This window comes from Dermacentor variabilis, unplaced genomic scaffold, assembly GCF_050947875.1.
Source record: "Dermacentor variabilis isolate Ectoservices unplaced genomic scaffold, ASM5094787v1 scaffold_14, whole genome shotgun sequence".
In the NCBI taxonomy this organism is placed as follows: domain Eukaryota; kingdom Metazoa; phylum Arthropoda; class Arachnida; order Ixodida; family Ixodidae; genus Dermacentor; species Dermacentor variabilis.
In genome coordinates, this window is record NW_027460302.1 from 11,917,123 (window position 1) to 11,941,451 (window position 24,329).

The 24,329-nt window shown below is 46.6% G+C and overlaps 1 protein-coding gene across 7 annotated transcripts in view; it reads left to right on the top strand.

Moving 5' to 3' along the window:
- Positions 1-23,433, top strand: part of LOC142567711 (methylthioribose-1-phosphate isomerase) — a 121,768-nt gene extending 98,335 nt beyond the window's left edge. For all 7 annotated transcript variants that reach the window (XM_075677886.1, XM_075677888.1, XM_075677885.1 and 4 more), the window contains 2 exons: positions 21,882-22,049; positions 23,215-23,433. In XM_075677886.1, the coding sequence (XP_075534001.1) occupies positions 21,882-22,049; positions 23,215-23,333 (287 nt within the window). In that variant the 3' untranslated portion in view covers positions 23,334-23,433. The remainder of the gene's footprint in view (positions 1-21,881; positions 22,050-23,214) is intronic.
- Positions 23,434-24,329: the final 896 nt, after the last annotated feature.

A 24,329-nucleotide genomic window follows, 5' to 3' on the forward strand; every position in this document is an offset into this window, starting at 1 on the left:
CTCCTCATTTTACAGTACACTTAACTTGTGTGTAAGTACTCATTTCTTTACCTGCAGAACAAGTAAAATGTTCATTTGCATCTTTGTGATGACTGGACCCGTGGCCATAGCGCACGGCAATGAAGACAGTAGCCGCTGTGAGGGGCGTAGGCACACTGACCGCACAGGTCATGCGCTCTGCTTTTATTTGGACATCGTGCGCCCCCTGGTTGTGTCAGTTACTACACTTCCTCCCCCCTTAACGTAACAGTTACAGCTCAAGGAGAAAACCGAAGCACTGGACGGCATTCCCTAGTGCTCTGACGAAACCGAGGTGTGGAAGGAGGCGGCGAGCAATCGGTGCGTGTTGATGTTATGGTGTCACTGGCCTCCAGGTGATAGGGCTCTTCGGATAGTAGCAGTTGACCCTCCAAGCTTGTCGCTGCTTCGGGTAAACTACTGTCAGTTGTACCTCCGGTCCCTGAGGATAAAATCAAATGTGGTTCTGAGCGTGCGGTAGAAGGGCTGGAGCTCTGACGGTTGTGCTGGTCGGGCATCGACTGTGGCTACATGGTCGAGATGCCGGGTCCATTGTCGCCCATCATCCAATTGTAGCTCCACCTGTGAATTGTGTTGCCTGGTGACTACAGCGGGAATCCAGCTCGGACCTGGCCGAAAATTCCAGGTGAATACTCTGTGTACTGGTTGTGCTGGCAGCCTCGATTTCCTTAGGTCCGGACGCAGCAGATCCAATGCAGTCCTGAGCCTCCGTCCCATCAACAGCTCGGATGGGCAACACCCGGTGACCTCGTGGGGTGTCAACCTATATGATAACAATATTCGTGCAATTTGTGCACGAAGGTCCCCTGGGCCAACTTTCTGTCATTTTACTTACATAGTTTGAATGGCTCTCTCCACTGCACCATTCGAAGCAGGGTGATAGACCAGTACTAGCATCCTGTTCATTCCGTTCTTCTTCAAGAATGTCTAGTACGCTTCACTCGCGAATGAGGTTCCATTTTCCGATACCACCATGTCTGAGAGGCCCTGATTCACAAACCTCGTCCGCATGCATGCAATTGTATATTCCACTGAAGGTGATGAAACAGGCAAATCTTCAATCCATTTGTAGAATGCATCAATTGCAATAAAAAATAGGTATTCCGGTAAGGTCCCGCATAGTCCACATGAATCCTTGACCAGGCCCCTCTGGGAACGGCCACAGCATCATAGGCACTGACCTCAAGGTCTCTGTTGTTGTTGGCAGGTGAAGCACTCTTGAACCGTGGTTATGATGTCACTGTCTAACGATGGCCACCACACATGACTTTGGGCGATGGCTTTCATTTTTGTGACACCAGGGTGGCTCTCGTGTAGTAACTTGAGGACTTCCCCGTTGAGACTGGAGGGTGCAACAACACGGTTTCCCCAGAGCACACAGTTCTGATGCACACTCAACTCATTGAACCGGGATACGTATGGCCCCCCTATGACGTCAATTCTTGAACATGACCAGACCATAAATTCTGTAGCACTCTTGACAACACCGGATCTTTTGTGGTGGCCTTGGCAACCACCTTTGATGAAAAGATACGGGGATAGACGCCTTCAAGCATGGATACCTCCGCAGGCGCCCCTGGAGAGCAATCAGTTGTTGGCAAGGGGAATCTACTCAACCCATCTGCATGGGCTATCAAGCCTCCATGCCTATAGCTCAAACTGTAGCTGTACCCTGCCAGCAGCAACGCCCAGCAGAGACGCCTCGGCGAACATGTTTCCAGAATAGGCCTTCCAGCACCTAACAGGCCCAACAGGGGTTTGTGGTCGGTAGCCGCTTCAAATTTCCATCCCCAGAGATACTGCCTGAACTTCGTGACACCAAACACGAGAAGAAGTGCCTTTTTATCCAGTTGACTGTAATTCTTCTCAGCGGCTGTGAGGCTTCTTGATGCAAAGGATATCTGTTGCTCTTCTCCAGTAGGCTCTCTCTGTGCCAGGGCTGCCCCCAGGCCATGAGGTGAAGCATCAGTGATCAACACCGTGGGTTCGGAGGGGTCATAATGGTCCAAGACACGGGCGGATGCGAGCAGCTCCTTGCTTTTCATGAATGTACATTGCTCAACTGCCGTCCAGCGCCGCTTTCTTCCAGTGGTAAGCAAGCCTTTCGATGGCTGCAGTACATCTGACAGATTGGGGAGAAACTTTCTATAGAAGTTCACCATACCCAAATAGCTTTGCAACTCTTTCACATCTTGAGGTTTGGGAGCGTTCCCTACTGCTTCAGTCGTGGCGGGATCTGGATGCAGCCCGGCAGCGCTTATTATGTGGCCCGAGTACTGGACTTCAGGCAACAAAAACTTGCATTTTGCAAGTTTCAGCTTCAAGCCCACCTCTTGCAATCGCTCTAGTACCTTGCACACGTTTACCCAATGTTCGTCGTCATTAGCGCCTGTTACCAAGGTGTTATCGAAGTAAACTGTGACGTGATTAAGACCTCGCAGGAGGTTTTCCATTTCCTGCTGAAATATGGATGGGGCAGAAGCAACCCCGAATGGCAGTCTCATGTATTGAAACAAGCCCTTTGGGGTATTGATAGTGACAAACTCCTGTGACTGTTCGTCCAGCTCGATCTACTATTAGGCGTCCTTTGGGTCTAGCATTGCGAACCTTACTCCTCCCTGGAGCTTTGTGAACAATTCATCGATGCATGGCACAGGATAAGCTTCCACAAGTGCTGTGGGATTAACAGTCAGCTTGAAATCGCCACTATAGCTTTCATTGATTACGAAAACGCGTTTGATTCAGTCGAAACCTCAGCAGTCATAGAGGCATTGCGGAATCAGGGTGTAGATGAGCCGTATGTAAAAATACTGAAAGATATCTATAGCGGCTCCACAGCCACCGTAGTCCTCCATAAAGAAAGCAACAAAATATCAATAAAGAAAGGTGTCAGGCAGGGAGATACGATCTCTCCAATGCTATTCACTGCGTGTTTACAGGAGGTATTCAGGGACCTGGATTGGGAAGAATTGGGGATAAGAGTTAATGGAGAATATCTTAGTAACTTGCGATTCGCTGATCATATTGCCTTGCTTAGTAACTCAGGGTACCAACTGCAATGCATGCTCACTGACCTGGAGAGGCGAAGCCGAAGGGTGGGTCTAAAAATTAATCTGCAGAAAACTAAAGTAATGTTTAACAGTCTCGGAAGAAAACAGCAGTTTACGATAGGTAGTGAGGCACTGGAAGTGGTAAGGGAATACATCTACTTAGGAGAGGTAGTGACTGCGGATCCGGATCATGAGACTGAAATAATCAAAAGAATAAGAATGGGCTGGGGTGCGTTTGGCAAGCATTCTCAGATCATGAACAGCAGGTTGCCAGTATCCCTCAAGAGAAAAGTTTATAACAGCTGTGTCTTACCAGTACTCACGTACGGGGCAGAAACTTGGAGGCTTACGAAAAGGTTCCTACTTAAATTGAGGACGACGCAACAAGCTATGGAAAGAAGAATGATAGGTGTAACGTTAAGGGATAAGAAAAGAGCAGATTGGGTGAGGGTACAAACGCGAATTAATGATATCTTAGTTGAAATCAAGAAAAAGAAATGGGGGGGCATGGGCAGGACACGTAATGAGGAGGGAAGATAACCGATGGTCATTAAGAGTTACGGAATGGATTCCAAGGGAAGGGAAGCGTAGCAGAGGGCGGCAGAAAGTTAGATGGCCGGATGAGATTAAGAAGTTTGCAGGGACAACATGGCCACAATTAGTACATGACCGGGGTAGTTGGAGAAGTATGGGAGAGGCCTTTGCCCTGCAGTGGGCGTAACCAGGCTGCTGCTGCTGATGATGATGAAATCGCCACATCATGGGCAGGACACGTAATGAGGAGGGAAGATAACGGATGGTCATTAAGAGTTACGGAATGGATTCCAAGGGAAGGGAAGCGTAGCAGAGGGCGGCAGAAAGTTAGATGGGCGGATGAGATTAAGAAGTTTGCAGGGACAACATGGCCACAATTAGTACATGACCGGGGTAGTTGGAGAAGTATGGGAGAGGCCTCTGCCCTGCAGTGGGCGTAACCAGGCTGCTGCTGCTGATGATTATGAAATCGCCACATATGTGAAACTGCCCATCTTGTTTTAGCATTGGAATGACAGATGCTGCCCATCTGGCAGTCTTCACTGGTTGTACCAAACCTTGGTGGTGCAGTCTCTGCAACGATTCCTTAAACTTGTCTTTCAAAGCAAAAGGCATCTGCCGGGGCTTAAAGAATCTGTGTTTGGCATCTGGCAGCATCAAGATGCGAGCCTTAATCCCACGGAATGTGCCTAAACCATCTGAAAACACTTCCTGAAAATGGTCCACAGCTTCTTCTGCAGACGACACAGACAAAATAGATTTCAGCTTGCTGATTCCCAACTGGAATTTCTTCATCCATCTTCTATCAAACAATGCTGGGCACTGCCCTTTACCACAAACAGACGTAGCCATCTCTCCTCCTCGCCAAGCTTTACAGTGGCCGCAAACTTCCCGGCAACTGGCCGCGTGCAGTGGCGTAGCTAGGTCGTCTAGCACCCGGGGCTCTTAGCTCTTCTGTCACCCCCCCCCCCCCCCCCGGGTGTAGTCGAGGAAGGCGGGGTTATCGACAATTTTCGGGTGTCTTCAGACGTATATGACACCCCCCCCCCCCTACTGGCCCCATGCACCCGGGGCCCACGGCCCCCCGGCCCCCCCCTGTTGCTACGCCAGTGGCCGCGTGTCTCCGCAAAAACTCCTCAGCTGTACGTCGGATCGTTCCAAGGCAGCCGATGGGAACAGTTGCGTGAACTTTGTTTCACTTATGGTTGAGACACATGGTGCCCGTATCAAGTTCCATCTCTCGTGGAACACTCTCCACAATGCGCATAGGCGCCGGCCCAGCCACCTGAAGTGCCCAAAGGTCGTACGCTTCCGGTGTTTCACTCGCTCCGGGTGCCCCAAGCACTTCATCCACGGTGTTCACGCGCCTCGAATCTGCGCGCCTGTCTGTTTACTAACTCGCTATCACTTTTGCACGCTCTTTCCAGATGCTGCCCGCATTTGTAGCGAACTGAGTTGACGTGTTGGCACTGGCGCGCTTGATGGCTATCGCTGCAGCGGAAAGCCTCATTGGCGACGCCCAGGTTGCACTGCGTTTGTTGCCACCATGGCAGTTTCGGCTTTCAATTGGACTGACTCTGACTGTGGCGTGGGGTGAGTGCTTAGCGTTTGGGAATCCTTGCGAGCAGCCTCGATGGCCCGTACCATACTCACTGCGGTTTCCAGGTTTAAATCAGCTGTTTCCAGTAACCGCGTTTGCAGTGGCACATCGCCGATGCCACTCATGATTTGGTCTCGTAGCATGTGGTCTCAGAATAATCCAAATTTGCAGTCGTCGGCCAGTCGCTTTAACGACGCGAAGTACTCACTCACCGCCTCTCCATCCCGCCTGTGTTGTGAGAACTTGAAACTTGCTACCACTTCCGACACCTTTGGCACAAAGTGGTTGTTGAGGACCTTAAAAATTGCCGCTAAGTTCGCTGCAGCAGGTTTCTAAGGGGCCAGTAGGCTTCGCAGCAAAGAATACGTCGCGGCCTCGCAACATGTTAGAAATACGGCCGTCTTCTTACCGTCTGGCACGTCATTCACCGTCAGGAATAGTTCCACCCGCTCTCGGTACTCGGTCCAGTCTGCAGTGTCGGCATTGAACTCATCTATCTTTCCAATGACTGGCATGCTTGTTCTTGCATCACCATCATCGGTGTTGTTTACTTGAAGCATTTTCCCTCGTTGCCAGTTGTGGTGACCAGACCCGTGGCCATAGCGCACGGCAATGAAGACACAGTGGCCGCTGTGAGGGGTGTAGGCAGTGGCGTAGCTAGGTCGTCTGGCACCCGGGGCCCATAGGTCTTCTGTCACCCCCTCCCCGGGTGTAGCGGGCGGAAAGAGGGGTGTCTTCAGACGTATATGACACCCCCCCCCCCTCACTGGCCCCTTGCACCCGGGGCCCACGGCCCCCCGGCCCCCCCTGTTGCTACGCCACTGGGTGTAGGCACACTGACCGCACAGTTCATGCGCTCTGCTTTTATTTGTACATCATGCGCACCCTGGTGGTGTCAGTTACCACAATCTTATTTGCTTAAAGTGTGTGTAAATTTAACTTACCATCTGTTTAGGATTATTCTAATGGCTGACATCCTGTCGGAGCCTGAATGGTTCTTTATGTAGAATATTTCTTCCATAGGTAAGCCGCAGCGTCAGGTAGCAGTGAAGGAACAGTGTCACTTATTAGCCATGTGTACACTATCGGAATTTGCACAGTCTTCCTGCTGATCATATGCTCGATGAAATGCTCCTTGGAGTCATGCTGGCACATGACTAATGCAATTGAAACATTTTGTCAGCATGATGAAGGGCAGCTTCATGTTTCTCAGAAAGTTTCGGATCTTAGCGCCTTATATTTTCGCCCATGGCTTGCATATTTGTAGCCAAACTTGCAATTCGGCACAAAACAGGTGATGCCCCTGCGGCTTCTTTTCTTCTGTACAGGGACACTTTCACTCTGTCCATGAATCTCACGAGCTTGATGTTCACAAACATCACCCACAGTAGTTACTTTGCTTCTTCAACATTTAAGTAAATTACAGGAACTTGGAAAACTATGGTGACTGTGAGCATGGCGCACTGTTCTATCTGCGTGTAACAGACTATATAAATCAGCGCTTTTCAAGAGGACTCATTCCAGCAAGAAACATCACAGTTTTATACACTCTCACCATAAATTTACCAATTACTTTCGAGTCTTACTGTGAAAAATATTAATAAAAATATTATAGATGTGCAACTGCGACAGACTGAGTAGCAGGTGATACAGGCTTTGCGACAAGCCTCTGACCGCAGCGCCACTCCTGCTATCATGACGCGCAGAAGCAGTGAATTGCGCCGGTCACCACATCTGCCCATCTAGTCACCATATCAGTGGTGCGATAGCACCTCCTGAAGCCTGACTTTCTTACCGATTTTGAAGAGAACACAGTAAAAAGTAGTATCTTTTGTCAGCACAATGGTAATTTTCTCAAATTCTGCTGCTTATTTCTTCCAAATAGTTTGCCATGAGATAAAGGTCTTAAGACTGTCAGAGAAGTAAATTAGGACTAGGACATCGAAAATTTTGAGCCAGTTGGCCATTCAATTTCGATTTCGCTACCTACTGATTTTTTACGTTTTTGGGTGATACGAATTTTAGATGATGCGAATTTTTTCTCCATCCCGAGAGGTTCGTATCATCGTGATTCCACTATGTTAATTGTTGTCCTGATTAAATCGTTTTCCTTTCATGCCAACTTGGGTCTCACTGGATATGGGCCGCTCTTCGACGAAGGCAAGCGTGAGAGGGGCTGAATACATGCCTCGTGCACTATGTATTTTGGCAATAGCGATTGGGGGGGAGGGGGGTTGCTACATTGCTTAAAAGTTAATGTTGACAATCACCCTGAGATGGTTTCTGCTCGAATTTTACAGCAAAGCTGTTGGCCCCTGGTTGGTCGGGATTTTTCATGGGTTCGTGCTCATCCAAAAACAGTACTGCCACCTAGAGGCCGCGGCCACTCAGACAGACCTCAAGTGGCAGCTGGAAAATGACTTTGTCTTTGAGTGTGCTTAACAGAATTATTTTTTCTCAGGTATTCGACTTACACTCTGAAACTATCATGTCTTCAGCTTGTAAATTGTACTTTACAAATTTTCTGATGCAATTTACTTTGAAAAATTCAGTTATTTCAATAAGGTACTTGTGCTTGGCGGAAGGCCTAGAAGAATGAGGATGTGTGCTGCACTTCTGCACAGGTGCATGTGTGTGTGATGTACGTTGCTTGTGGTGGTGGTGCTTGTGTAATGTAGGCAACAGCTTCTCTGTGCATCCACAGGGTGGAATGGAGGAGGACTTCTTCTTCTGTGTCCGCATTCTTTAGCACTATGAAATGTGAAACACGTGTGAGCATCACGAAAGCTAGTCGGCGTTGGCATGATAGCAGCACGTGCATGTGTGAGTGTGACTTGGTGGTTAGAGCGCTGGGCTGCTGTGCTGGGGGATCGAGGTGCAATCCCACCATCGTGCAAGCTATTCACATTTTTTTAGAATGAACTATTCAGCAAGACAGCAGCAGTAGCCATGGTCAGGGAAGTTCAGGAGGGTTTACAACAAAATCTTTGCTTTCCAGTTCTGGCAAAGCATTTTTGCACTGCAGCAATAGAAACTGGTCGACATTAAAAGGAACAAGGGGACATATAACAAGTATATATTGCTGTATATGACAATGAACGTTGATTCATAATCTTTTAGAAGGCAGCTCTTAGGTGCCTGTGCCTCTGTTTCGTGTCGGCGTCCTTACTCAGTGTAACCAAGTGAATGTGCACAATGAGGGATGAAAGATGGCGATAGCAAAGACCCAGGTAGCACAAAAGAGATACGTAACGTTTTCGTAGCGTTTATCCAAGACGATAAAAACGGGTTAAAGAAGACACGAATGAGAGAACTTCGGCGGGAAAACGTCGGATATCTCTGCTAATGTCCGGCTATAATTACTTTCTTGAGACGATCTAGAACAGGTCTGCAAGACGTATTCGAAAAGCTGGTCTAGAAATAGGATTGGGAAAGACACAAGTAATCCCTTTGCCAAAACTATTAATAACCAATTTCTAAACGTTTTTAGGACGTTATCAAAAAGCTGGTCTAGAAGCGGTCTTGAAAGGTTTACGATCATCTGAAGCTAATTTTCGCGGGTGACGGGCGCGATGCGACGTCGTTGTTGAAAACACGCGTTTAGTTTCGCCTCACGCGACTGGCCTATGCCGCGCAGACGTCGTCAGCCGCACCCGTTGGCACGGCCTAGGCCAATCGCGTGAGGTGAAACTGATCGGGCGTTTCGAACAACGATCTCCAATCGCGCCCCAGATGAGTAGAAGCGTCGGTGTTGACTGTAAGAGCCATGGCGCAGTGCCAAGCACTGTTCCCCGCATGGCCGGCGCATCGTCTACCAAGTCGCACGAAAATGAGCCTGTTAGGAATAATAAATCCTTAATACCGCCTTTAGTAAGCTACGATGCTTACAACCACAATGGGAATGACATCCTGCAAAGAACAAATGGCCACGTCTTGGCAGGTGGCCAGACCAAGCCCTTCATGCCAAGAGTGCATGAAATGAGAACATTGTGACAAAGCAAGAACACCTTATTAAAATGTAATGTTTATGCAAGGTTCGAACAAACTGTGTGAGAAATGCAAATAGAAATAAAAGTACATCAACAAAGACAAAAGTCGCAGAAAGGATTCGTAATGAACTCGAAAGTGAACATTCACTAGCACATAAACAAAATTCCAAGTACACATACAAAAATGAACAGAAAAACCTGGAGTGTACTAAAGTGTCTAATTTATTATAGTAAAGTGCGCGTGCTATTAGATGGACTAGAGTTATGCAGAAGTGACATCGGAGCGAATGGAAGAAGTAGACTGAAAAATGCAAGAGTATGAATTGGATGGTAACTGCCTCCAAGCAATGTTACCAATCATCTAGAAGCTTGAAAAGAGCACAAAAAGAAATACCACCGCATACCATCATAAAACAATCCTGTGACAGAAATAAAAAAAAAATGGGAACAATGCAAAATTGGAAATATTGCCTTTAGGATATATCAAAGAAGGTAATGGCGAGAAAAAATAACCATACAACAAAAAAGCAATAAAGTGAAATTAGTACAGAATACTTAAACGGGGGATTCAGTGTAACAAGTGAACACTGCTGTAGTACAGCGAACGATGAGACAGTAATGCTGCATCTTGCCACTCCAGAACGTGAGAAATGAATATGCAAGCCTCATATTAGAAACTTACATAAACATGGAAATAAACTGGAATGCACTGGAAGCTGCATTTGTGTAACAAAGGAAGCAATGGTCATAATAAATAGTAAGTGTTTTATCTAAAAAGCCCTTTACAAGAGGCAAAGTTGTACCTCTCTGGCAAAAATAAAGTTGCAACGAATAATTTGCAAACCAGCAAATACATTAATTAGCACACTGACATGTCACACTTTGCGCACATCTCCAGTCTCCTAAAGTAAAAAAAAAGCACTCTGAATGAGAAAAACGTTTAACACATGTAGCCCAGAGCAAATTCTTTGCCAGTTCACTCACACTTTCACATCCAAAAACATTTGCCACAAAGTCCAGGCACAGTTCCACTGATGTTTACCAATTCACCCCCACTTTCACGTCCAAAAATATTTGGCACACAGTCCAGGCAGAGCTTCATAGATAAACAGCTTGAGAGCACCCTACTGATTATTGTGCAGTCCCGCTGCTGGAAATAGAACTGCCGCACATGCTGGTAGTGGTTTCAATCTAGACACACTTGCTGCCCTGGACAGGTATGCTCAGATATCTGCACTGGTGCTCCATTTTGTCGAAGTAGAGACATTGATGCACTACGCTGGTAATTGAAATGTTTTGTATGCACAAGTATTGGCTTCACCAGAAAGACTTGCCCACATACCACCACTGGCATATATATGCACTTGCTCTTCACTCAGTAGCATTGAACTTAAAGTGTTCCCTATGTGGGAGCCATGTGTAAAACCGGTGTCACACGACCACTCTCGATCGCGATCAAGCCCGATCCGGATCGAAATTATCGATGCGACTGGCTCACTCTCGTAGCTTGCGCAGAGGAGCCATCACGACCGAGAAATTCGATTTGTAACGGACTGGATAGCGGCTAAAAGAGCCCCGTGTGAAACCGGTACCAAATAATGCACAGACGTACTCTAGGAAAATGTGTTGCACAAGGACAAAGAACTGCGACATGCCCTGTTGTCCAAAGGGCGCGAACAGAATACATGTATATATATACTAAAAAAACTGCGAGAGCGCTTCGCGAACTCCATGCGCACACATGGCACCCGCACGAACTCGGCAGGCCGCCGTAAAGCGCGAAGGGCGCACAGCGTACATTCCGACACATGTCCCAAACTGCAAACAATCGTACTACCTAAAGCATACAAGTTATTTTATACCAAGGGCATACTCGACTCACGTATGCAGTATGCACAAGCGAGTTATGCAGCGTACATGCTGTATCCATTCGCCAAATAGTAAAATTGATAACAAGCACAAAGCTACAAGGGACTCAATACATTACTACCATTTGAGGCGTCAAATAAAATCGAATTTGGCCGTTTCATATATTGTACACAATATACGGACACATGTGGTACACGGTAATACCATGAAATACCCATCACGTGGGTAAAGGGGGCGAAAACACAATCGAGAACCTGAAGCGCAAACGATAAAAGCACGGTATGGTGCACGCAAAATTCTGTCAGTGCGCTGTAGCGCGAGGGAAGAAAATAGGGTGAGCACTTGACCTCACCTTTTGGGATACCGCACTAGTAGTGAATCATTAAAAAAAAGCCTGTTTGAACCAGTTCCCTTGTCTGCAACACTCTTGCTAAACGGGAGACTAAAATACCACGATGATGGCTCTATTGCGGAGATCGGCAAGGTGCGCACAGACAGAAATTTTGCCGCCTTTCTTCGCATTCTGCAAAATGCTTTCTTGTTAGGATCACGCATAGCGGCCGACCCCGACGCTAGGGACACACAGGCACGATTTCGTCCCTCTAACTTTCGTCCTTATACTTCCCTTAACGCCTTAATTACAGCGTCAGTGAAAAGGCGCCTCACATAACATGACAATGAACTTGAAGAGCTGATTAGTGCCCTCCACTCCGTGCCCTCCAATTGAAAACACTACTGATTTCCAAATTAAACTACACAAACAGATCGCACAAACCAAACTTATCACAGAACGTCGTTTTCTTGACGGCAAAACCCTGCAACACTTACATGACAAAGGGCAGCGGCAGCACATTCAGAACAGCCGCTATCATACCACAGCGCAATGCAAGTGCGATAACGTTATTATGCCCGGCTCAAACAGATCGCACAACCCAAACTAATCACAGAATGTCGTTTTCTTGACAGCAAAGCACTGCAACACTTACATGACAAAGGGCAGCGGCAGCACATTCAGAACAGTCGCAAACAGACCATAGTGCCATGCGAGTGCGATAACGTAACTATGCCCGGCTTCACGAGTAACGTGGCCGCCTTGATCACATAACAATAGAAAACACTACTGATTTCCAAATTGAAACCACACAAACATATCGTACAACCCAAACTGATCACAGAATATCGTTTTCTTGACAGCAAAACACTGCAACACTTACATAGCAAAGCGCAGCGGCAGCACGTTCAGAACAGCCGCAAACACACCACAGCGCAATGCGAGTGCGGTGACGTGACGACGCCATGACGACGCGACTATGCCCCGGCTCGCCCGGCTGCCCGGCATCACGAATCACGTGGCCACCTTGGTCACATGATTTGACGACGGTATCGCCACCTTGCGCAAGGTTGGATCGCGTTGATGGGTTGTTGAATATTGTAGAAGCCGCTAAAGAGGCTGACGCGCCGTGGCGTGGCGGTGGCGTTTTGAGTCGTTTGCAAAACGTATTCACCCCTCGTTTTTAAGCTGTCTGGCTTCCAACGTTATCAAAACGTATTCACCCCTCGTTTTTAAGCTATCTTGTTTGGAACGTCTTTGATGCGTCGATTTTGGTCAAAAATCCGTTTCAGACGTTGAATCCCTTAATACGACGTTTTCAAGACTTTGTGTGCTACCTGGGGAGCGCGAGGAGGAAAGCGTAGTGCCACACAAGACAGGCTCTGTGGCGATGACCGCTACGAGATGGTGCCACAGGAGCGCGCCATCAACTGTTCACTGATGGCATGTGGCAAGCGCGTTCACCAATGCCACATATGGACACAAAGCGATGCGTGACCAGATTTCGGTCTGCAGCGGCTGCTGTGAGTCGCGCCCATGCATCACCAACGCGCTGCCTCTTGCGATCTCCAGATTAGTGATGCAGTCGCACCACAGTTCACTCTGTTTGCAATGTGCCTGTGCAGTACTAGACAGATTGTTTGCACCAGCCAATACTATATTGTGAAATGAAAACGAGTATACAGCTGAGTAGAACTTGTTGCTGGGCGAGTTGGTTGAAGTCTAATGAATACATTGTTGCTAGCACATCTTGGATATATGCGACGTACGATTCCGTCGACGTCTGAGCTCTGGCTGCGAGTTTGTGCCAGGCTGTAATTTGTCGTACGATTGATCAGCCAAACAATTCGCGCACCTTCTCTGTGCATATATCCCAAGTGGTCAGTTCTTCTTTGTGTGTGTTAAACCACACGCGAGCTGTGCCCCGTAGGTAGAAAATGATGTTGGCGAGCATTAGCGTCTCATCCCACCTGTGGTGCTTGCTGACGCGCTCGTAAAATAGGAGCCAATCATTGACGTCATTGTTGTCCGTGCCGCAAAATGTGCCTGGATCGAGGGTATGCGAAAGGACCACAGTTGCCGGAGCTGTGGGCGTGGGCTGCAATTACGGCTCCATGGTCTTGGACCATGGAGGTAGGAGAAACGTGCTGTCTCGCTCCGAAGATCCAGGGCCGGGAGGAATAAAGCCCGCAACCTGAACCAAAAAGATGTTACGGGGAGTATTTAATCAACTGTAAATGGCTAGCACTTGGCTAGTCAAGACTGCACAGGGCACACAGGTTTTCGCAGGTCTTTCAATATGACAGGAGAGACTCTGACCCAGCTTCACTACGTCTTCGTCTTCGCCACTGTTCGTGACAATATATTTTAATTTTAATATTTAAAGGAAGCGCACGACAATGCCATATTGCACCATTGATGGACGCAAGATTTTTACATAGGTTTAGAATGTGTGAATGCCATGCAAGATTCGAAGATAGTGCTGCGCCGAGTAAAGTGTGTTCCTCAACTATTTCAATGTCATCATTTCCACATCTAATGACATGCTCTGACGTCATAGCCAACTAATCAACTATGACTACAGAAAAAGTGTATGCGATAAATGAATTTGCAATTAAGAGGTGTTTGAGGCATTTCTTCGAGATGCAATTCATTTTTTGAAAGGAAACGCCTGTATCGCATACGCTTTTTCTGTAGATATAGTTGATTTGTTTTACTCAGTGTCTCAACAGGAAATGTGTGCCTCTGTTAGGGATTGCACTAACCATAGCGGTCCAGTAGATTTTCAGAATCTAGTGGGCATGTCAATTGACAATTTTATGGTTTTATTGGAAATTAATTTAAAGTCTACTTTTATTTCTTTTAACGATGAATTGTATGTTCAGTGACAAGGAATATGCATTGGTTCCTGTGTCACTCCTGTGCTCTGTGACATTTTCTTGGTGTCAATTGACCACGATTTGCACAGTTCCTTTGACGATAGGTTCTATCCCTTCTCATTCCCTTCTCAAGGTACTCTTCAGTTTTCAGATCTGTCTTTAGTTTTCAACAAAAACAAGTCTGTTGGCAGTATAGCCCACGTGCCCAGAAGCAATTGCTGCCGTACGATTTGCTACATTCAAAGTTAGTTAAAAAGAGCAATAGTCACTCTTTTCTTCAAGTCTGTTCTCATGAAGTCGTGCCCTCACGTGATGCAGGCTAGCTTTAATAAACAATTGGTGAGGCTACACAACCAGCTACCCAAGCTAGGTTGTAGGGGCAGTGTCAAAAGCATTGCTCCAGAAGGTGAAGGGAAAAAAGCATATGCCTAGCCCTGACCGAAAATGATGTGAACCCACAGTGGTGCCATATGTCCACAAACTTTCCCACAACTCAAAGAAAGTCGCTAATAGGTTTGGTGTGCCAGTTGTTTTCTCGTCGCCACACAAGTTGGCTGGACTGTGTCCGCGCATAAACCATGTTGGCAAAAAGTCAGGATGTCAGAAAAACGACGCTAGACTGTACGTGAAATGTGTGATGTGCATTGTATATATACGACTACCGCTGAAATATGGGCAGTCCTACGTAGACCAAGCGGGGAGATGTGTCAGTGACCGGGCATGGGAGCATGAATTGACTATAATTAACAAAGGTAATTTGCATTTACCTGCGCGTTGCGTGGTTTCCTTGGCAGGCAGCCACTACTGCATGATAATTTGCAGGAGTGGCGATACGTTAGCAAGAGAGCTTTTGGAGGTATATCACATAAAGGAGAGAGACACGAGTTGCATTAGTGATACGTCTGTTTTTGTTTGACAACGAGATGCAGCTGTTCAAAATGTCGCTGTAATAGCTCTAGACAACACTGATGTACGCTTGCGCATTTGTTGATTCTCCCTGCTCTGCTGTAAGAATAAAATCAATTGAAGTGTTCAACCGTTCAACCTCTCGTTTCTTGCTTGCCATTCTAAGTCTTTACTTTCCTGTTAGCGCAACAATTTATTCATTAGACGTATACAGCTGTGCTCAAATTTCACATTAGGGAGTATCGTAATCATCTGTGGAATGTTTTCTCAACTTACATTCAGACAAGTTGATACATGCCCAGAAGCGGCGGGCCAGGTGCAAGAATAGCTTGAAAACAGGTCTATTTTTTTCCCTTGTTTGACTTTTTGTGTGAATTCGATGTATGTTGGTTTTACAATTGCACCAACGTCATTGTGAAACCAGCAGCCACACCAAGAGCTGTGATTGGAATGTGATTGGTCCATGAAAAATATGGGCAATTCGATGAACAGGACAGGAACATAGTACAGCAGCACTTAGCGACGAGCGGAAATGTCTGAGGGAATGTCAGTAAAAAGGGAAAGTTGGCATCCACCCGAATTGTAGCACAAAGCTACAAAGGAAACCCGTACAGGTTTTTTTTATATCGGGACAAAATTTTCTTCAACTGCGAAGCTTTCTTTCTCAGAAACCCGTATGGGTTTCCTTGGTAGCTTTGTGCTACGATTTGGGTGGATGCAAGTTTTCCCCTTTCATGTACTTTCCCCCACCTTGCGGGCTTCCACAGAACTGATATGCCATACAAATGTCAGTATCAGTGGAAACACATACAGTAAAAGCTTGTTAATTCGGATTTCACAGGACCACAAAATCAGGCCAAATTATTCAAATGCTGAAATAATGATTGAACAACAGAACCATCATTAAAATGAAGCTGAAGCAGCATACCTTTATTTGCTGAATTAGTGTGTTATGGACATCTGCCTTTTTGTGCAAATCCCTGCTGACATGAGAATTTTTCTGAGTCCTCCCAAGGTTCAACAGCGTGCAAGCTGCCGGAAGTGCCTAAACAAACATCTCCAAAAATGAAAAGCGCCTCCGTGGCCTCTCTTGAGGTGCGATGAGGTCACGGCTGCTCCTCCTCGCATGGCCTTTCCTCATCGGAATTGCGGTCATCCTGGGGGCCATTTACAATTTTTTGGTGGTTAGCCGGCCAGCTATGGCAACATGATAGTCAATCACGATGTAGTCATCAAGTGTCACATCAGTTGGCAAAACGGCCTCAAAGCTTAGGCAGTCATTGCTGCTGGACTCCACCCACGCCTCTTCGATTACTGTCGCTTCCCCGGGTTTAGGCGTAATAAAGCAGCTGTGCTGAAAACAGTGGGCAATAACTTGTGGAGGTGTGTTCTCCCACACGTTGACTTCGTATTACTTCCCAACTTTGGAGCACAAGAGCTTTGTTACGCCTAAACCCGGGGAAGCGACAGTAGTCGTAGAGGCGTCGATGGAATCCAGCAGCAATGACTGCCTAAGCTTTGAGGTCGTTCTAGCAGTTATCTTTGGTATTTAGATTACACATACTAAATGATACCTGGATTCATGTGCTGAAGAGCAGTAGTAGTATTAGGCGGCAAGAAAACCCCCAACTTTGATGCTTTTCAGTTTGATCATGCAGTTATGTGCTATGAAGTTGTCGATGACCATTATTATTTTGCACTCCTTGGAAGAGAACTGTCCATCCAACTGCTTCCACCAGCCCCAAGAAATATCTGAGGTCATCTAAGCCTTCCTGTTTGCTCTGTACTCAACAGGAAAGCTTTAGATATTTTTGAAACATCATGGGTTTTGAGCCTTCCCAGTGACTACAAGGGGCAGCCGCTACACCGCAGTCATACTGACAGCAAGAAGCACAGTTATACCTTGCTTGTGCTTTTTGCCACTGACCCAAGGGTCTCCTTTTAAGGTGACCATCTTGTCTGAAGTGCCTTGAAAAAAAGCGCCATCTCATCGGCATTGAATGCATCACTTGGAGAATATGCAGCAATGTGCTGCAACACTGCCCTTTTCCCCATACACATTTCTGAAAACGAGTTCATGCCTCTCTTGGAACATTGGGAACCAGCCTTCAGAAGCCTTGAATGAATCAATGTTCATGATTGTTGTGTACTTCTCCGCTTGTATCATCATCATAGGTCCACTCGAAGGCAGATATGCATTGCGACAGTGAGACAAAAACAAAGCTGCTTCCTGCTGAGGATAAGCTGTGGTTCTCACCCACTTCCTTGAAGCATGAAACTTGTTGCCTTCGAAGGCCTGCAGGATCTGTTCTTAGTTTTGCACATATGTGCTCAAAATGCTTCTCATCACGTCGTACCTTTCCATGAAGTCTTGTCGCGATGCACCATTCAACGCTTGAAAGATTTTTACTTTAGTCGCCAAGTCCTTGACCACATACTTTTGTCCTTTGCTGGCATTAGCATCAGTGTAGCGCACAGTGGCACGGCATGCATCGCACAGTGAACAAAGAAAGCTCGGTGAGAACAGACAACGCGGATCTTACAACAGGGAAAATGTTGCAGGCGAGCGAAGAAAACAAAAAATAAAACGGAATTGAAAAACTGAGGCTCAGTGATGCTGCAGTCGCCCCATCAACTGATGACGATGACTGTGCCATGGCGATGCCTCCTGTGTTTCGGTTTCACTCAAGTAGTTTTGCTCAAGTGGCACTCAAGTGAACTGCCACTTCACTTTCGCGCAACGGCAGTTGTCAGCATTTGTCTGAATGATCTGGTGTGTGTGTGAATTCTGCCAAATTGAGGAACGTTTGGTCGCATAGACTAACATGCACTTTTTTCCGGGACCGAAATACTGGTCCGAATTATCCGAATTAACGTGTCAAATTAACAAGCTTTAGCTGTATCTTTATGTTTTTGCAAACATCATCCTTGGGAGGAGGCGCACATGATAGAGGTAGAGACTTCGTCATTTGGATAAACAGTGACATTGATATGGCGGACAGAAAGTGTCACCCCGGGATGAATAGAATACATTAAAGCATTCTTTTTTATAATCGAAATGCAGTACAGAACGCTTGTACGCTCTAGAGCTGAGTAAATGGTTTCTAATTTTGAAGTAGGCACTATAGAAACATCGTCTAATGATGCTATGATACCTTCAATATCATAATAAGTGAACGGTGCATCACCGAACAGTGCATGAACGACCGGCTCAGGAAGCTCGCGCTAAAAGTTATGAAAAAAGAGGACAGATATGCACATTTGGTTGCCCATATCATCGCATATGGTTGCGAGGCACTTTTTTCTGAGAGTGCTATCTTAGGCAAGCCTGCAAATGACATGGCTCGAGTGACTTTAGAAGCATTTCATACCCATAAAAATTCACCTATCTGTAAGCGAAGCATCTATTCTTTTGCACAGTGCCGAACTGGACTTCTTGACTTCTGCTATCTAAAGCGGGCAGCAGTGTTGTTCACCTTTTTAGTTATATTTATCACCTTCGCATGGGATAAGGGGCATGACACTTGGCTATAAAATCGGAAGGTGTGTCGATAGGAATAAGCAGTTAGTAGTAGCGCTTGTCTGCATCTTACGTGTCTTCTTTATGTGTATGTGTATTTTTTGCGCTGTATTTGAAATTTACAATGTTAGACCAACGAGCCAACAGACAGTCCTGAACGTTAGACCCAGCACGTTGCGTCCGAGACTTTTCAGCATTTCGCGTGCAGCAGTGAGCAGTGCCTAATCTCGGAGGTCAAGCCGCGGAGCTGCGCGATCTAGGTCGTTCATCAATTTTGGTGGGCAGTAATGGCGATGTTTTCTTTTTTTTCAGTTTTTTAATTGAAAACAACCACTTTTGTGAGTTTCTCATAACTCTTTCACTCATATTTCAAATGTAAAGTTTTGCACAAAGCTTCTTCTACATCTAGTCTATTTCAAACTAGGCCTCTTATGCAGTCCAAAATTTGGTTACAGTTGGCCATTAAGTGATAAGAAATGCTTGTGGCTGGTGTCACATATAGCTGAGTGTGGCAAATCAGTTCTGCGGAAACCCTCAAGGTGGCGGAAAGTACATGAAAGTGAAAATTTAGCATCCGCCCAAATTGTAGCACGAAGCTACAAAGGAAACTCATACAGGATTCTCAGAAAGAAAGCCTCACAGTTGAAGAAAAATTCGTCCTGGTCCGTGACTGCAACGTGGGACTAACGCCTTTCCGGGGCGGTCACTCTACCATCTAAGTAGGCTGGTGCGAATAGTGCTTTTTTGGTTCGAAGTGAATTCAAAGTGAATAGTAATTCTTCTCGAATAATTTCGAAGTGAATACTTTGAATAGTAGCAAGTAAAGAAAAAAAAACGGCAGAGGGCTTAGGTCTGGGATTTATTCAAGGAAAGGAAACAACTTGATTATTTACGAAAATCTACAAATTTTCGTGCAAAAACACTAGCCGTTCTACATGCCGGGGTTTGAGGTGCTCCCTTCTGGAGCTTACAACGGCTCCTGCAGTAAAAAAAAAAGCCTTTCACTTCTTGTCTGGGTGGCTGATATCGAAAGATGCCTGCGGGGAATTGCAACCAGGGTTGGGTAAAGGTAGCTGCCCTTGCTTTTCCACTGCACAAGGGAGTCTTTGGACTGGGAAAGAAGGGGGGGGGGCTTCAAGTACCCAGCAACCTCATCCAAGATTGTACGGCTTGACTGATGATGTGCACGCGAACTGAAGTGTGTGAAAGCACTCGACACAGAGTCCCTTGATGGGTCTGCAGAGCAGGTATTGTTCCCACTTGTTGCTGTACTATGTTGATCAACTGGCACAGTCTCTTCTGCTGCCATTGTGAGTAGAGTGAACGCCCATTGCTTTGTGGGTCGTTCAGCATAACAGACATCTTTGTATATAGAATCGACCAACATTGCCAATGCAGGAAGGTGTGACATCTTGATATAAGGGAACCTTGTATTGATGCTACGCAAAAGGCTTGAGGCAAGCAATGCTGCCTCACCACCTTCGGAAACATGTTCAGCTAGAACTGCCTCGGTTCACTGCAACAGAGGAATGACTTGTGACAGCGTGGGATATCTGTCCCCGGACAGTTCAGTTGTGGCATGGTCAAGTGGCTTCAAGACTTGCACTGCTGCATTCATAAGCTTCCGCTCACTTGCGTTCGAGTTTGGAACTGCATCAGATTCTGAAAGTTCTACAGTGATGACCGTACGGAGCTTCACAAGCCTGGTCATCATGGCATACTCACTGTTTCATCGCATCGGGACCTCTTGTATAACCTCGAGAGGGTACAGCTGCATGTTTCTCTGAATTTCCTGAAGCTGTCCTCGAGCTTTGGCACTCTGTTTGTGTCTAGCCACAAATGCTCTGGCCTTAGCACAGAGCTGCAAAAACCCTGACACTTCAATTTCGGCATCACTGGCACACAACTGAACGGTGTGTCCGAAACACTGCACACCACTCCAGGACGACCGCGCTACTGCAGAAATAAAGTTCCTTCCATTATCTGTAACGACGAAGATCGGCACAGTATCGTGGGCTTGAAATTCCCCCTTCTCGATGACACCTGCGATAGATAGCTCCAGGTTTTCTGCAGCGTGAGAGTCGTCTGTCATCTCCGTGCAAGCCAATGCATGCACGCGTTGCACGAAGTCACTGTCCATGACGTGACAAGTCACAAAAACAACCATCATTTGCGATTGAAAGCGACTCCACTCGGCTTGCAAAAATGTCCCCGAGCTTCTTTTTCACCTTCTCTTTGCTTGATGCGTAGAGGTCCGGAATAATGGCTCTCGAGAACGTTCTCTGAGATGGCACGGCATAATCCGGCATAGCAAACTTCATCATGTCGAGAAAACCTGGTTCTTCGATTACGTTGTAGGGGTGCGTACCATGAGCTACGAAGCGAGCTATCATTTTTGTCATCTGTTGGGCTTTTGGGGCCGACGCTTTCATTTTCGGCTGAAACTGCCTTGCCCCCTTGAGCTTGGATGGCCTTCCGCATGCGTCACGCTTCTATTGGTAGTCCTTGTGCAAGTTCGGGCGTCTCCTTAAATGTGTGGCTAGGGTTGTTGTCGTACTTGTCGGGGTCTTCAGGACTGCCTTGCATTTAAGACATCGAGCTTTGGTTCCCGGTGGAATTTTTACAAAAAAAGTTCTAAGTCGGATTCCTGGCTGCATGCAAGTCCCCCATGGTGCTCTCTGGAGTGGTCCAAGGCGGCTGGAATTCATCAACTGCCACCGCGGCAGACAGAGTCGCCTACTAAACGCAATCGACCACACCACCACGCCGACGAGATGCGTTTTTGTACGCCTTTGTTCCGATTATAGTTCCGTTTTCCCGACTTGGTTTGGATTGGGTTGGGAAAGGTATTACTGAATCCAAAACCTAAACTTCTGAAAATGCCTTCTCCCTGCCGCGTGCGGCTAATCGTTCGAGCAGAATACTTCGAAATTTCCGAATAACAAAGTTCGAATCGAAGTGAATATCGAATAGCACATTATTCGTTCAACTATTCGAAAATATCGAATATTCACACAAGCTTACATCTAAGCTAACCAGGAGGCTAACTGATCGCAGAGCGAGGGCGAATTAGTCGACAACTCAAGTCACTGGGACTTTCAGTATGCCTGAAAGGCATAGACAGCCTTGACAGCCGAGTGCTGCAAGAAGGTGTTTTCTTTCAGGCACATACCAGCTGGCTATCTGTGCCAAGCATCATGGTGTGCCATTCTATGTGGCCTCACCTACCACCACTGTGGACAGGAGTCGAGCAACTGGTAGGGAAATCCCCATCGAGGAGAGGCCAGCACAGGAGATGACGTCTATACAGGGCATCCAACTGGCACCTGCAGGTGAGCACTGGCCTTTTATGTATTTACTTATTTATTTATTTAAACATACTGCAGCCCCAAAAAGCAGGAGTGAGGAGTACAAAGAACAGATTGCAAAGATTAAAACAAGGTATAACGCAAAATCGATTGTTAACAGTATATAAAAAAATTCAACAGGTGATAAAGATTGGACATGACTAGGTAAAGCATTCCAATGTTCTATAGTACACACAAAAACAAAAGTACTTAAATGCCCTGGTGCGATGATAAGAAAGATATATATTCAACTTTTGTTGGTGTCTAGTGAATGCATGTCTAACGGGTGTGATGTAGTTACCGAGTCCAGGAAACTGTGAAGAGTTAATCAGAACACAATAACGTCAGGGATTTGACATGGGAACGGGACGAGAGTGTGGGATAGTGAAGATTTCAAAGTTGGGAACTTTGTGAAAAATACTTGCCATAATTATGATAAATGGACATATAAGCCAGGTTGTCTGTTCCGCGATCACTGTGTCGTCTTCCACTTTGCGAAATACACCCCTACTCCCACAAGGCATTGCAGTGACAGTTTCATGAAAGGCGAAGCAATGGCAGGTTTAGTGTTGTGCTAGGACTTCATCGATGGTGCTCTAACTACGAGAGGGTATGACATGTTGGTGCAATGCAGCTCGCAAGGGAACTGCTGTTGGGCAGAATGGACAGTGCCTTGGCAAGGCGTCTCACAATGATAGCGGGAGGAGGAGCTCTAGCATTGGCATTGCAGGCATCGATGGTCCACGAGACAGGGACTGGCAGCATTATCAGTGCCCGGTGAAATATTAGAAGGTAGTGTTACCTTGAAGTTTACTGCCAGTTCTGCTTATACACATAGCAGCTTAATATGCTGCTGTGCTTATAGAGTGCGCGTATGCACAACGATCATGCCAGCAGCAGAATACTGGCCTGACTCCACCACTGCGTTAATGGAGTGGAGAGTTGATAGTACGCCCACTTCGCTTCATCATTTTTGTAGCCAAATGCACCCTGCGTCTGTGGAAACTGTCTAACCTTCCACGTACAGGCCATGCTTGTGCTGCTGATAGTGGGACAGCACAGCAGCGACGGCCTAAATGCATGTCAAGCTTCTGTATAAATTAGCATCACAATAAAACACGGTTGCTGATCCATCTATTTCTGTGCGCAGGCATTGACTGCTGGAACCCAGCGTTCGACGTCACTCCAGCCGAGCTCATTACAGGAGGCATCATCACCGAGAAAGGTGTCTTCCCAGCTTCGCGGGTGCTTGACAGTCTCAGCGCCTGAAGCGTCTCAGGCACAGAATGCTTACTGGTGCCCTGTTGGGTCGGTGCCACCTAAGCATGTTCCACTTGCAGGCTTGAAATAATAAATTTAGGAAGCACGATGCAAGGAGCTTTGTTTTTTCCCCTTCCCTGTGCGATTCATGCTATCTGGCTTAACAGACTAAGCCATTTGGGAGTTTACCGTGTGTGAAGTAGGCTGCAATTAGGCGAATACCAAGTGATAATGTTCCTGCTCTAGACAAAGGTTCACTCAGCTTACTCAGCCGGGCTTGCTGGTACAACAACATAATGCGGCAAGCAATACAAAAACGTGGCTAATGTCATCTTCATATGGTTGTTTTCGAACAGTTGCTCTCAGGCACTCCCAAAAGACCGATCTTGTTTGGATGGTGGAAAAGGGGCACTCCGGCTACAGTCAAATGATCCTTTCCAATTGTGCCAGATCAAAGCGCCGATAGAAATCTGGTTGGTTTCTGGTTAACACGATCTGACCCTTTTCTATGATTGCACTGGTGAAGGGACAGCTCCACGTACTCCATTCACGGTGACAATGATTATCATGAGCAGTGGCGCTGGCTGCATTACTGGAAGTTACCCTGAGCTTTTGTGTCCTTCAGTCTCACTGCTTAGAAAAGAGCAGCTGGCTGTTCAATTGGCGCAAGGTATCTCCTGCTTGACTTAATACCAGAGTACTTCCGGAATCGGCCCACTGTGATGCAGAGGATCACAGCGACCATTCGGAGGTGCCATAAAAATTTATCATTAGTTTCTTCCATTTTAGTCCCGCTTTTGCGCTGTTAGCTGTATCATGTTGGTTTATTTTGTTGTGTTGTTGCCGCCACCCAGATGGCGACAGCTGTTGTCATTTTGTTGATAATGCTTTCTCTCCATCCTCAGTCTCAGCCTCATCACAGGACGAAGAACAACAAAACTTTGTCACCATTACCACTGCATGGCAGACGATTCAAGTCCTAGGAAACTAGCCAATATGCATATA